The sequence below is a fragment of the Oncorhynchus mykiss genome, chromosome 12 (assembly GCF_057628025.1).
Source record: "Oncorhynchus mykiss isolate SJ-2025 chromosome 12, ASM5762802v1, whole genome shotgun sequence".
NCBI classification, from domain to species: domain Eukaryota; kingdom Metazoa; phylum Chordata; class Actinopteri; order Salmoniformes; family Salmonidae; genus Oncorhynchus; species Oncorhynchus mykiss.
Window position 1 is genome coordinate 67,144,834 of NC_143033.1, and position 13,115 is coordinate 67,157,948.

At 43.8% G+C, this 13,115-nt stretch overlaps 1 protein-coding gene across 5 annotated transcripts in view; it reads right to left on the minus strand.

The window, feature by feature from the left end:
* The window catches only part of gmip (GEM interacting protein), a 47,532-nt gene extending 35,968 nt beyond the window's left edge, over positions 1 to 11,564 (minus strand). For 3 of the 5 annotated variants that reach the window (XR_016485193.1, XM_090193050.1, XM_021624492.3), the window contains exon 1: positions 153 to 595. Coding sequence is in view for 4 of the 5 variants with exons in the window: in XM_090193050.1 (XP_090049176.1) it covers positions 153 to 207 (55 nt within the window). In the remaining variant the exon portion in view is untranslated. Of the gene's footprint in view, positions 1 to 152; positions 596 to 1,398; positions 1,543 to 10,686 lie in introns of those variants that run through there. The other 2 variants (XM_021624493.3, XM_021624491.3) reach the window with 1 other exon arrangement.
* Between the last annotated feature and the right edge of the window lie 1,551 nt (positions 11,565 to 13,115).

Genomic DNA, 13,115 nt, shown 5'->3' on the forward strand with positions numbered 1-13,115 from the left:
CACCTCCTTTTCTACCCAAATGGATGGTTTCCCAGACCCAGATGGAGACTATTCTCCATTGAGCATGCTTTGGTCCAGGAGTAGGCTTAATATGAGCACTGAAAACTGGCCCAAATGATAACAATCTTCTGTTTTCTCTTGTTGTTACTCACCTGGGGTTTTGGAGTGCTCCTTCTCTTTAACTTCGGGTTCTTCTTCCCTCTCCATCTCTATTTGAGACTAAATATCACAAGTGCACCTAGCCCCAAACCAGCATCAACCACAGCAACCCCATCAATCTTCCCCGCTCCACCAGCAACGTTCCATCAACCTTCTATCAATCAATCTGTCAATTCCATCAACGTTAGCAATGCGTACTCGTACACATGACAAACAACAGCTACAGAGCAGGAAATGGGCTCAATTTCCTCTAGTTGCACTCAATCACACTAACATTTGACTAGCACAATGCTGCTGTCTGGTAAAGTGCCTGGGTCTGACCCTTCTCTTCTTGTTCTCTCAGAGTTCTCTTCCTCTAGTGCAGAGCGAGGTTGGCCAATACGGTTTCACCATCATGAGAAGAGGAAGTGTGACTCTGTCAATCTAGGTCACACCTAGGTTGTCATACCGAAAGTAGCTAGATATGTGTGAGAGGGTGGAGGAGGAAAAAGAGAGAGAGAAAGTGAGCTGGCCTCTGTGTTAGACTGTTTGTGTTGTGACCCCTCTGTTAGACTGTTTGTGTTGTGACCTCTCTGTTAGGACTGTTTGTGTTGTGACCCCTCTGTTAGACTGTTTGTGTTGTGACCTCTCTGTTAGACTGTTTGTGTTGTGACCTCTTTGTTAGACTGTTTGTGTTGTGACCTCTCTGTTAGACTGTTTGTGTTGTGACCTCTTTGTTAGACTGTTTGTGTTGTGACCTCTCTGTTAGACTGTTTGTGTTGTGCAGATGTTCAAAGATCAAACGTTGAGCTCTAAAATGATCTCTCTCATGGGTGTTGAAAGCTGAATGATATTGATACTACATTTGAGGCAGCAGGTTGCTGGATCGAATCCCCGAGCTGACAAGGTAAAAATCTGGTGTTCTGAACAAGGCCCACCCACTGCACCCCGGTAGGCCGTCGTTGTAAGTAATATTTTGTTCTTAACTGACTTGCCTAGACAAATAAAGGTTAAATAAAAAAAATGCACATCTCAACATCAACCTCTTGAGATTACAGCCCTCACCAGTGTTGCAGTAGGCAGTTATCATTTTGAAAGGGGAATACTAATTGTACCTTTAAATAACTGAAACTGCATCCAATAACAACATAGGTTTTCTTTTTCTGCTGCAAACATTTTGCTACAGTGTGACCTACACGACCCATGATAGTGAGGTAAGAATGTCCAGGAGATATAATCTAGAGGCTGAGACTGACTGACCTGTGAGGGAGAGACGCAGCATGGTGAAGGCGTGGCTGACTGGAGGCCGACCCGTGGATGGGTAGCATTCCGCCAGGGGCTGGAGAGACTGCTGTAGGGCCTGGAGCCCCATGGACACATTCAGCTGGTTAGGACCATCCAGCTCTGGGACGGAGAGGGGGAATGAGGGAGGGAAAGAGAGAAAGAGGAAACATTTAGATTGAGAGAGAAAGAGAGAGAGAGAGAGAGAGAGAGAGAGAGAGAGAGAGAGAAAAAACCTGTCGCACAATTGGTATTATGCACTGTAAAGAATTTAATCAAATAAAAGTTGTCTGTGTGTGTGTGTGTGTGTGTGTTTGTGTGGTAAACACTATTTAAATGTTTCTATAGTCAATTGGCACAGTGGCGACCCGTCATTCAGGGCAGGGGTAGCAGAGTAGCAATTACTGGCAGGGCCACTCGAGGACATTTAGAGACTTGTCCCGAAGCCAACCCTGCGTTGTTTTGCTTCGTGTTGTTGTCCTGTTAGAAGGTGACCCTTATCCCCAGTCTGAGCTCCTGAGCGCTCTGGAGCAGGTTTTCATCAAGGATCTCTCTGTAATTTGCTCCGTTCATCTTTGCCTCGAGCCAGACTAGTCTCTCAGTCCCTGCCGATGAAAAACACCCCCACAGCATGATGATTTTTTTGTAGTTGCTTGTTTTGCACGTTATATTGGCATTAATAGGTGCCATATATCAGTCTGTAAACTGTAAAAAAATATATATATATTTTGAGTTAAAAAATCTGGATACAAAAATGATCTCCTTTTTGAGTAAGGCACCTCCAAAATGCAGGTGATACACCTGCCCGGAATGATGGGTAGCCACTGGTTTAGTGGCTTTGCTGGCATGCATCTAAAAAAATTGGGTATGCACTACCAAGATTTACATGCTAAAATCAACACTGAATTGGCATATCAGACAGTATACCCACTGGCCCTGCAACTTGCATTGGAATCAGAAGTAGGATGGCGACCCCTTGAGGCGTGCCCGGAAGTCGCATGAAGTATGCAAGTTCTTGAATGGTTTGAAAGTCGAACAATCCTGACCCTGATTGGGCCCACTGGGAAATAACTAGGTCCATTACCAAGTGCATACAATCCCATTTTATTCGGTTTAAACTGCAATATTACACCTCTTATTTAAGTCCTTCATAGTCACAAAATTTGAGATGTAAGTAGCTCATGCAGTACGGAGCTCAATTTGGCCTCTTCATGCCTCCAGATGCTGCGTAATTGCGTCACACCATCCATATGGTACCTCCGACCACATTTTCATATCAAGCATAAATTGTCTCTTAACCACAGGCACTCCGTTAGGTTGCGCTGGATGTCTTACATTTCAATGGGGACGTCCACAACGCAACAGAGTGGAATCTCAACCAACCCTTGCATTTGAAGGCTCCGTGATACAGACGCCGCATACTTTGAATTTTCCCAACCTTTTCCCCATCTTCAGTTAATAAAAGCCAATTGATGCTTGATCCGATAATATGGTCAGAGGCGCCATATGGATGGTGTGACACAATTGCGGAGCCTCCGGAGGCACGAAGAGGCCAAATTGAGCTCTGTACCTCTCAAATGTTGGATCAATGAGGAGGGCCCCTTATAGCTACGCATTGGCATTATTGGTTGGCGGTAGGTGAGGGCATGAGGTCCGGTATAAACACAAACTCACTTCCTTGACAACAGCTCTGCGCTGCTCCGCAAAGCGCAAGACGTATGAATGGCCTGACTTCTGCCATATCACTATAAAATGCTGCACGGTCAATGCAGATGTCAGATTGAACATGCAGCGCCTTTAATGTCTACATGCAGATTGTGGTTACTACATACCACATCAACTACATTCTGCGCCCACTACACGTCACTTACTACATGCCGCGCCCACTGCCATTGTGCTGCTAGCGCAGTCTTTGGCACACATTCCAGCACACTAGGTGTCGGTGCAAATTTGGATGCCAACCGACAAAAAACCCAACCGAGGGAGGCTGCTAGCTAGCTAAGGGACACTGGTACACAGTGGCCTTCGCCGCCCGCCTGCCGAGCAATGCTTTCCCGCAGTTCTGTTAACATTATGGTGAGGGAAGTCGTTAGCTAATCAAGTGCTATATTTTTAGCTAAGTTGCGAAGGATGTCCTCTGACAGTCTTAGAATGTTATCGGTGGTTGATCTTGTTTTCCTGAAGCCAGCTTGGTGGATTCCAAGGAGGCCCATTTCCTCAGTGTGGCCGCTCAGTCTTTGGGTGAGTGCTCTCTCAAACAGCTTCCCGACATGACTGAGGAGGCTGATTGGTCTATAACTTGTGACATTTTATGGATCACTGTGACAACTGCAGATTTCCAAGGTAGGGGAAAGTAGCCTTCCGTGAGGCATGCTGTGAAGAGGTTAGAAAGGAGGTGCAGGTATTCATCCGGTGCTTGTTTGATGAGTGTGCTGTCAATGTTGTCTTCCCTGGTGCTTTGTTTTTTTTCAAGTGAGTCTTGATTTCTTCAACGTTAACAGAGCCGTTGAGGGAATGGTCTACTGGTGTCGGATTTGTGGTGGGCAGAGCCAAGCGTTCTAGCATTTATTTGCCTATTAACCGTTAGGGAACACCTACTCTGAAATGTAATAACTCAATTCGCCCTTGCACCCTTTCTAAACAACGCAATTTTGTAAAAACTTTGGCAAGAGGTAAAGTCTACAAAACGCAGTCCACTCTGTTTGTTACACATTTTTGTTTTGGAAATGGAAAACTGTTTGGAGATCAAGTGTTTCATTGATGAGAAAATGAGCAGAATGTCAGCAGAAATTGATCTCGCTCCATCTTCTCCAACAGCAGGCCATGGGCTTCCTTTCATCGCCATTCTTTGCAGTGAGTGGAAACGGCATCCGGATGCTTGACATTTATACATCAATTAAATATCGGTCTCGTTGTTCGTCGGGGGACAGTAGGAGAGGAGAAAGGACGGGAGAACGGTTGTGCGACTGCTCTGGCTCTCAAAATGTCGGCGCCAGGAAAATACACATTTCCGAGGTGAGCAGGACGATTATGAGATGGGGTTACTTCACCGGGCCACAAGTAAAGTTGGGAGAAGAGGAATATTGGGATAGGGACACAGAGAGGTGGATTTCTGAGGAGGAATGGAGGAGGAGAAAATAGGAAGAAGAGGTGGAAGAGAATGAGGAAAGCAGAGGTGAATCTGAGGAAGATGGCGATACAAATGGAGATCGGGTGTTGAAGAAGATTGGTGTCAAGTGCAAACAGTGAGTTCTTGAGGTAAAATGGAAGTGCATGAGGGTGAGTTAAGTGGTGCAAGGTGCAAGGTGTGGTGAAGAGCTCGGACGCTGAGCCTGGCATCAGTAGACATGATAAAGAAGAATCTGGTCCAGTAGGAGTGACATTTTTGGAGAAAGTGGATCCTTGACCTTTTGGTGGATCCATTTGTGGTTTTGGGGTGGGTGGGAAAGGAGTTGGGTGCAGTTGAATCAGTGAAGGTAACCTGTAGTGGACTTATGATATTTGTTTGTGTTCTGACCAGAGGGAGCGGGTGCTCCGTGTCATGCTTTGCTCTTGGGAAAAGGGCACCAATGAAATTAGTGATTTCTGGGGTAGCGTTAAGTGTGAAGGTGGAGCAATAGAAGTTGAAGATGCCTGCAGTTTGGTGCAAAGCAGACCCGGTGGTGAAACAGAGGATTCACTGTCAGTCCTTTTGAGTTTTGAGTCAGTCTTTACCTGACAAAGTCATGTTAGGTTATCCAGTACATTCGGAAAGTATTCAAACACCTTCACTTTTTCCACATTTGTGAAATACATAAGTATTTCAGACCCTTTCCTCAGTACTTTGTTGAAGCACCTTTAGCAGCGATTACAGCCTCGAGTCTTCTTGGGTATGATACTACAAGCTTGGCACACCTGTTTTGGGGAGTTTCTTCCATTCTTCTCTGCAGATCCTCTCAAGCTCTATGAGGTTGGATGGGGAGCGTTGCTGCGCAGCTATTTTCAGATCTCTCTAGAGATTTTCAATCGGGTTAAAGTCCGGGCTCTGGTTTGGGTCACTCAAGACATTCAGAGACCTGTCCTGAAGCCACTCCTGTGTTGTCTTGGTTGTGTGCTTAAGGTCATTGTCCTGTTGGATGGTGAACCTTCACCCCAGTCTGAGGTCCTGAGCGCTCTGGAGCAGGTTTTCATCAAGGATCTCTCTGTACTTTGCTCCGATCATCTTTCCCTTGATCCTGACTAGTCTCCCAGTCCCTGCCACTGAAAAACATTCCCGCAGCATGATACTGCCACCACCATGCTTCACCTTAGGGATGGTGCCAGGTTTCCTCCGGGACGTGACGCTTGGCATTCAGGTCAAAGAGTTCAATCTTAGTTTAATCAGACCAGTGTCTTTTGGGTGCCTTTTGGCAAATCAATTTCGGGTCATCGCAAAGCGTCTGAATACTTATGCAAATAAGGTATTTCTATTTTATTTTTTTAACCTGTTTTTTGGCTTTGTCATTGTGGGGTATTGTGCGTAGATTGATGATGGAAAAAAATGTATTTACTCCATTTTAGAATAAGGGAAAGGGTCTGAATACTTTCCAAATGCACTGTATCAGTTCTCATTAGAGATTTTGTCCCGAATCCACTGCGCTGTTTTAGGTGCAGCGTTTATCGTCATGTCGCTGCAGTATATAGGAGGGAGATTCTAAGATGTGGGAAGTGTACAGGAGGGCATGGGATAGAGGAGTGTGTAGTTTTGGTGGATAAAGTTGTGTGTGTCAACTGTAGGGGTACCCATGTTCCTGGGGATCGGAAGTGTCAGGTATGAGAGAAGCAGGTTAAGGTGGCTAGAGTCAGAGTAGTGTGCAGCTGGTGTCGTATGCTGAGACAGTAAAGAAAGTAGAGGAGGATGGGTCAAGGATGAGGATCCCTGTGAGTAGTAGATCTGTGCCAGCACAGAGGGATAAGCCAACGAGTGATTTATGCTTCAGTAAGGTTGGCTTCTTAGTGTGCACAGCAATGGTTATCAACTGTAGAAATGGAACATAAATCACAGAAATAGATGTGGTGGCAGCTGCAGAGAAGTATTTGGGTGTACCAGATTTGACTTCAGAAGAGTTACAGGATGTGTTGAGTGGTGGTGTCCTGTGTCCCGTTGGCATGGTGCTGAAGCAGGAAGGGTCAAAGTAGTGGAATGGGGTAGTGGGTTTTTAATGAGTTTAGGGTTAGTTGGAACTGTGTTTTTTTTTGTATTCTTTTTAGTAGTATATATATTTTTTATATCACAAAGTATAATGGATTTATATTATAGTGCTGTTGGGGGCGCTAATGCAACATATTGAATGCTATTCGCCGTTAAACGCCAAAGAAGAAGAACGGCTCACTGTTCTATCTGTGGTGGCATCTTCAATCGAGCCTAGCTTTTAGCTAGCTAGCTAGCTGCTCTGCAAGCTAGCTTGACTTACTATTAAAGTTAGAGAAACAAGTTGAGGAAAACATATTTTGTTATGTTACTGGTCTGTGCAGCCTATATGGCTGCAGCATGCACATAAAATCAATACTTATTTTGTTCATTAAACGGACAAGATACAGTCAAAACACATGCAATTTAATATATATATACACACACACACACACACTACCATTCAAAAGTTTGGGGTCACTTCGAAATGTCCTTGTTTTCCATGAAACCATACATGAAATGAGTTGCAGAATCAATAGGAAATGTAGTCAAGACGTTGATAAATTTATAAATAATGATTTTTAATTTAAATAAAAATTGTGTCTTTCAAACTTTGTTTTCGTCAAATAATCCTTCATTTGCAGCATTTACAGTCTTGCAGACCTTTGGCATTCTAGTTGTCAATGTGTTGAGGTAATCTGAAGAGATTTCACCTCATGCTTCCTGAAGCACCTCCTGAAGAACATCCCACAAGTTGGATTGGCTTGATGGGCACTTCTTACGTACCATACGGTCAAGCTGCTCCCACAACCGCTCAATAGGGTTGAGATCCGGTGACTGTGCTGGCCACTCCATTATAGACAGAATACCAGCTAACTGCTTCTTCCCTAAATAGTTATTGCATAGTTTGGAGCTGAGCTTTGGGTCATTGTCCTGTTGTCGGAGGAAATTGGCTCCAGTTAAGTGCCGTCCACAGGGTATGGCATGGCATTGCAAAATTGAGTGATAGACTTACTTTTTCAAGATCCCTTTCACCCTGTACAAATCTCCCACTTTGTCACCACCAGACCATCACATTGCCTCCACCATGCTTGACAGATGGCGTCATTTTCATTTTTTCTGCGTCTCAATGTTCTTCTTTGTGATCCGTACACCTCAAACTTAGATTTGTCTGTCCATAACATGTTTTTTCAAGTTTCCTCTGTCCAGTTTCTGTGTTCTTTTGCCCATCTTAATCTTTTCTTTTTATTGTCCAGTCTGAGATATGGCTTTTTCTTTGCAACTCTGCCTAGAAGGCCAGCATCCCGGAGTCGCCTCTTCACTGTTGACATTGAGACTGGTGTTTTGTGGGTACTATTTAATGAAGCTGCCAGTTGAGGACTTGTGAGGCGTCTGTTTCTCAAACTAGACACTCTAATGTACTTGTCCTCTTGCTCAGTTGTGCACCTAGGCCTCCCACTCCTCTTTCTATTCTGGTTAGAGCCAGTTTGCGCTGTTCTGTGAAGGGAGTAGTACACAGTGTTGTACGAGAGCTTCAGTTTCTTGTCAATTTCTCGCATGGAATAGCCTTTAAATATTTTGTCTTTCCCATTCACCCTCTGAAAAGCATACATACATAATTGAATTCTCAATTGTCTCGAGGCATAAAAATCCATCTTTAACCTGTCTCTTCCCCTTCATTTACACTGATTGAAGTGGATTCAACAGGTGGCATCACTAAAGGATCATAGCTTTCACTTGTATTCACCTGGTCAGTCTATGTCATGGAAAAATAGGTGTTTCTAATGTTTTGTACACGCATTGTATATTTTATAGTAGGCTAAGAATATAATGAAATAAACCTGAATAAACTACAAATAATATTTTTCAACATGTGGCACCGCTGTCATATTTAAAAAAAAAAAGGGTATTTTGTTCATGTATGTTTTCATGGAAAAACAAGGAAAGTGACACAAGCAATATAAAAAGGTTGAGAAATACACTGCAGGCTTTACTGAGGCTGACGAGCAAACAATTAGCCCACCACACAGTAAGGACCTTTGTGGACTCCATTTAAAGCACATCTGTTACAATTCCATGTTGCAGAATAATATTAATAATGAGGAAGGTACAAGGGCATGAATTGATGGCAAAACAACAGAGGATATGTCATATGCTGCAAAAACACCTATGTACACACTACTGCTCATTGAAGCACAATAATCCTTCGATGTAAAATGGGGTGACCAAGACTCCCTCGTTGACATATTTATTATTTTAGCTTAGATTAATTCAGACTGGTTTGAGGCAGAAATGGGGTTCAGCAGACAATGTCACCTAAGTGTAATATTTCTGAATGTTATGGCAGCCAGAGGAGGCTGCTGAGGGGAGGACGGCTCATAATAATCGCTGGAATAAAGTAAATGGAATGGTATCAAACACGTTTGTTTGATACAATTAAATTACAGCCATTACACTCCATTCTAGTCATTATTAGGCTATGAGCCGTCCTCCCCTCAACAGCCTCCACTGATGGCAAAAGTAGCCAGTCTACTTTAGATCTATCCCATTAGCCAATGCCTATCTGATGTAAGACAATGAAGCCATAGGCAGAACTTTACCGCAATCATGACTAGGTTGGTTGGCGGAAATAAAAGTATAGGCTTTTTGAAACTTTTACAGATGAGCCCTGATTTACATAAATTACAGAAAATACACATCAATATAAATACAAAATGCAAACAGAAAAAAACAGCCATAAAAACTAAACCATCAGTAATGAGGTCTACAATCAGCTTCCTGAATTGCCCTAGAGGCAAAGCACTTCAATCCAGCTCGTGAGACCTAAAAAAATAACCCTTTTTTTTCTCCCCAATTTCATGGTATCCAATTGGTAGTTACAGTCTTGTCCCATCACTTCAACTCCCGTACAGACTCAGGAGAGGCGAAGGTCGAGAGCCGTGCATCCTCTGAAACACGACCCAGCCACGAAGCACAGCTTCTTGACACAATGCCCGCTGAACCCAGAAGCCAGCCGCACCAATGTGTTGGAGGAAACACCGTACACCCGGCGACTGTGTCAGCATGCATGCTCCCTGCCCACCACAGGAGTCGCTAGAGCACGATGGGACAAGGAAATCTTGGCCTGCCAAACCCTCTCCTAACCCAGACGATGCTGGGCCAATTGTGCGTCGCCTCAAGGGTGACACAGCCTGGGATTGAACCCGGGACTGTAGTGACGCCTCAAGCACTGCCTAAAGACCGCTGCGCCACTCGAGAGGCCCCTGCAAATTGATTTTAACAAACAATTGGTTCCCCCAAAAATGCGGCCCTCCGTTGAATTTCAAAATCCAGATGTGGCCCTCAAGCCAAAAAGTTTGCCCGCCCCTGTCCTGGAGGCACCGAAACATCAAATTTAAGAACATTTTGAAGTTTGTTCCACAAATAAGGTGCAAGAAAACGACGCTGATTTAGGCTACCTAGAAGAGACCAAAGGAATGTCCAGAGTTAGCCATCCCTGAGACTGGGTGTGGTAACTGGTATGTCTAAATTAGTATGATGTTAGGTACAGTGGAACTTTTTGTAAAAGGGCTTTATTAAATGAAAACATAGCAATGAATTAACGCTCATGACATCGAAGAGGGTCAATCAACTTCTCTGGTAAAAAAAAAAAAAGACTTTGGCCTACATATGCCTATATAAAAAATAGTTGACAAGATGATAAAGTTGGCGGAAAAACGTATCAGCAATCCACGGATCATTGGGCAAGACTCCGTGATGACGTACGGCGTAATGAAACACGCCACGATGTGAAGCCTATGGGCATTATGCCGCATTCAGGTGCTAGTTGGAACTAGGAAACTCTGACATTTCCGACTTGATAATTGAACGCGGGATGAGTATAACTGCAACCTAGGACATTAACGAATCTTCGTGTCAGACTCAGAGCGCACATGAAAGTTTCCCAGATAGTCCTTTTGTTTGTCCTCGCGTGAACTTGTCTATGTGTGGCATGTCTTGGCAGACGTGAAAATCTTCAGATAACATGAGATAACTGCATATTCGTCTTGTCTGTAAATCATTAGACCTACAAAGAAAACCATATGTGTGAAAGTCGTAAATATGTTCCATTGACTTACCGCAACAGTCCTCAAAAAGCAGCCGAAGTTGTCTCAGACATTCGGCCACTGCGCGGAGTCTTGACACTGTCCATGTTATATCGTAGTATTTCATCCTACGAATACCACTACCGTTTTGACACGGGATTAGTGTGGTGTTCATTCCCGGTAAATGAGAATCATTCTCTCCCTGTTCAGTAGGCGTATGTTTTACACCACACCGCATATTCAATTCCAACAAAGACATTTCTAGCTGTCTACGAGTAGAGGCACGCAACACAAAACAATTTGGCTAACACGCATTAAAATATCCTAGGTCAAAATGTGGTAGGCTATATTGATTAAAATCAAAAACATTCTTTCCATTTCGTGCAATGTAGAACAAAATCCATTCGGAAATCAATATATTTCCCTCAGAGGTGTGTAATTGTCAGTTTGGATAGGCAGCCCCCTTGGCGCATCCTAGCCCAGAGTCCACTCAGCCGTTATCGTTTGTCTCATATCCTCCGACTGATTTCCTCAATCTCTTTGAGAATAAAACCGTGTCATAGAACAATGTTTTCAGGTCTATCAACTAGGGTTTTCCCTCCCTACGTAGTCTTGTTCCGCTAGGCATCTTGTCCAACCGCATTCCTACTGTATGTCGCAACATTCTTAGCGTCATCTCGACCCTGGTTTTGATAGTTTTTCAGATTTTTTGATGGATTTATAAACCACTTGAAAATAACACATTTGGGACACAAGGCCTATCAAGGTTCAATTTTCGCGGGCCATCACACTGGGAACAAAATAACTGGTTTATAGAGCACTCATGAAGCAAAGTAGTCCTAGTCTAGGTCTAATCCATAATGTTTTACTCCTATTTGGCAGGCAGTGCTTTAAAAAAAAAAAAAAAAATTTAGAAATCCCGGATTTTAGGCTTCTATTTTTAGTAACTTGCTGGTAAGTAGAATGCATGAAGATTCTATAGTTAGTTATTTTTAATGATTGGTTAAAGTTTGTTCACTGAGTTATGACACATGTAAAAAGGAACTCTGCAATTGTTGCACAGAATAAGAGGGGGATGGCAATTTGTCACCCAACAACCCAATAATCACAGACAAACAGACAAATAACTTTGATAAGGTTTCAGTGGTGCAACATCTAGCCAAATACAGAAATCTCTAATTTGACCATGTGGAGGAATAGAGACCACAATTATCGTTACTCTTTTTTAACAAAATATTTTATTATTTGGTATGAGGTTACAAAAACGCTGTTATGACAGACAATGTAATCTCTTAGACTACTACGAGTGAATCTCAACATCTCACATGGCTCCTCCTCAACCACAAAAGTGTGAGGCGTCTACTGCGGTCTCTGTGGTAGCTCCCGCCTGTGAACCTTATATAACTCCGTGTGAAGGCAACAAGGCATTAGTGTGGAAACAGACCAGAGGTGGCAAGTGGGGGAAAGGAGTACTCCACTGCTATGAACAGCTCTACTGTAACTCAATGGCAATGAACTGACAGGGGAGGCGGATAGGGGTGAATTCTTACATCCTACTTAAGTTGAATTTTCACTTGAAGTGATGCATTGATGCTGCAATAGTCTGTGCTGGGGGGCTAGGGTCAGTCTGTTATATCTGGTGTAATTCTCCGGTATCCTGTGTGAATTTAAGTATGCTCCCTCTAATACTCTCTCTCTCTCTCGCTTGCTCTCCCCTCACGGAGGACCTGAGGCCTAGGATCATGCCTCAACACTACCTGGCCTGATGACTCCTGGCTGTCCCCAGTCCACCTGGCCGTGCTGCTGCTCCAGTTTCAACTGTTCTGCCAGCGGCTATGGAACCCTGACCTGTTCACCGGACGTGCTACCTTGTCCCTGACCTACTGTTTTCGACTCTCTCTCGCTCTCTCCCGCACCTGCTCTCTCCCGCACCTGCTGTCTCGACCTCTCAATGATCGGCTATGAAAAGCCAACTGACATTTACTCCTGAGACCTGTTGCTCCCTCTACAACCACTATGATTATTATTTTACCCTGCTGGTCATCTATGAATGTTTGAACATCTTGAAGAACAATCTGGCCTTAAAATGGCCATGTACTCTTATAATCTCCACCCGGGACACAGCCAGAAGAGGACTGGCCACCCCTCATAGCCTGGTTCCGCTCTAGGTTACTTCCTAGGTTCCTGCCTTTCTAGGGAGTTTTTCCTAGCCACCGTGCTTCTACATCTGCTTTGCTTGCTGTTTGGGGTTTTAGGCTGGGTTTCTGTATAGCACTTTCTGACATCTGCTGATGTAAAAAGGGCTTTATAAATACATTTGATTGATTGAATTAAGAGATTAGGAAGATTTGACTTAAGTGGAAGTTAGGATTCTACCCATAGTTATTAACTTTAGGAGCTGTTGGTTTCTAAAAAGACGTACTCCACTGCTATAAAGAGCACTACTGTAACTCAATGGTTAG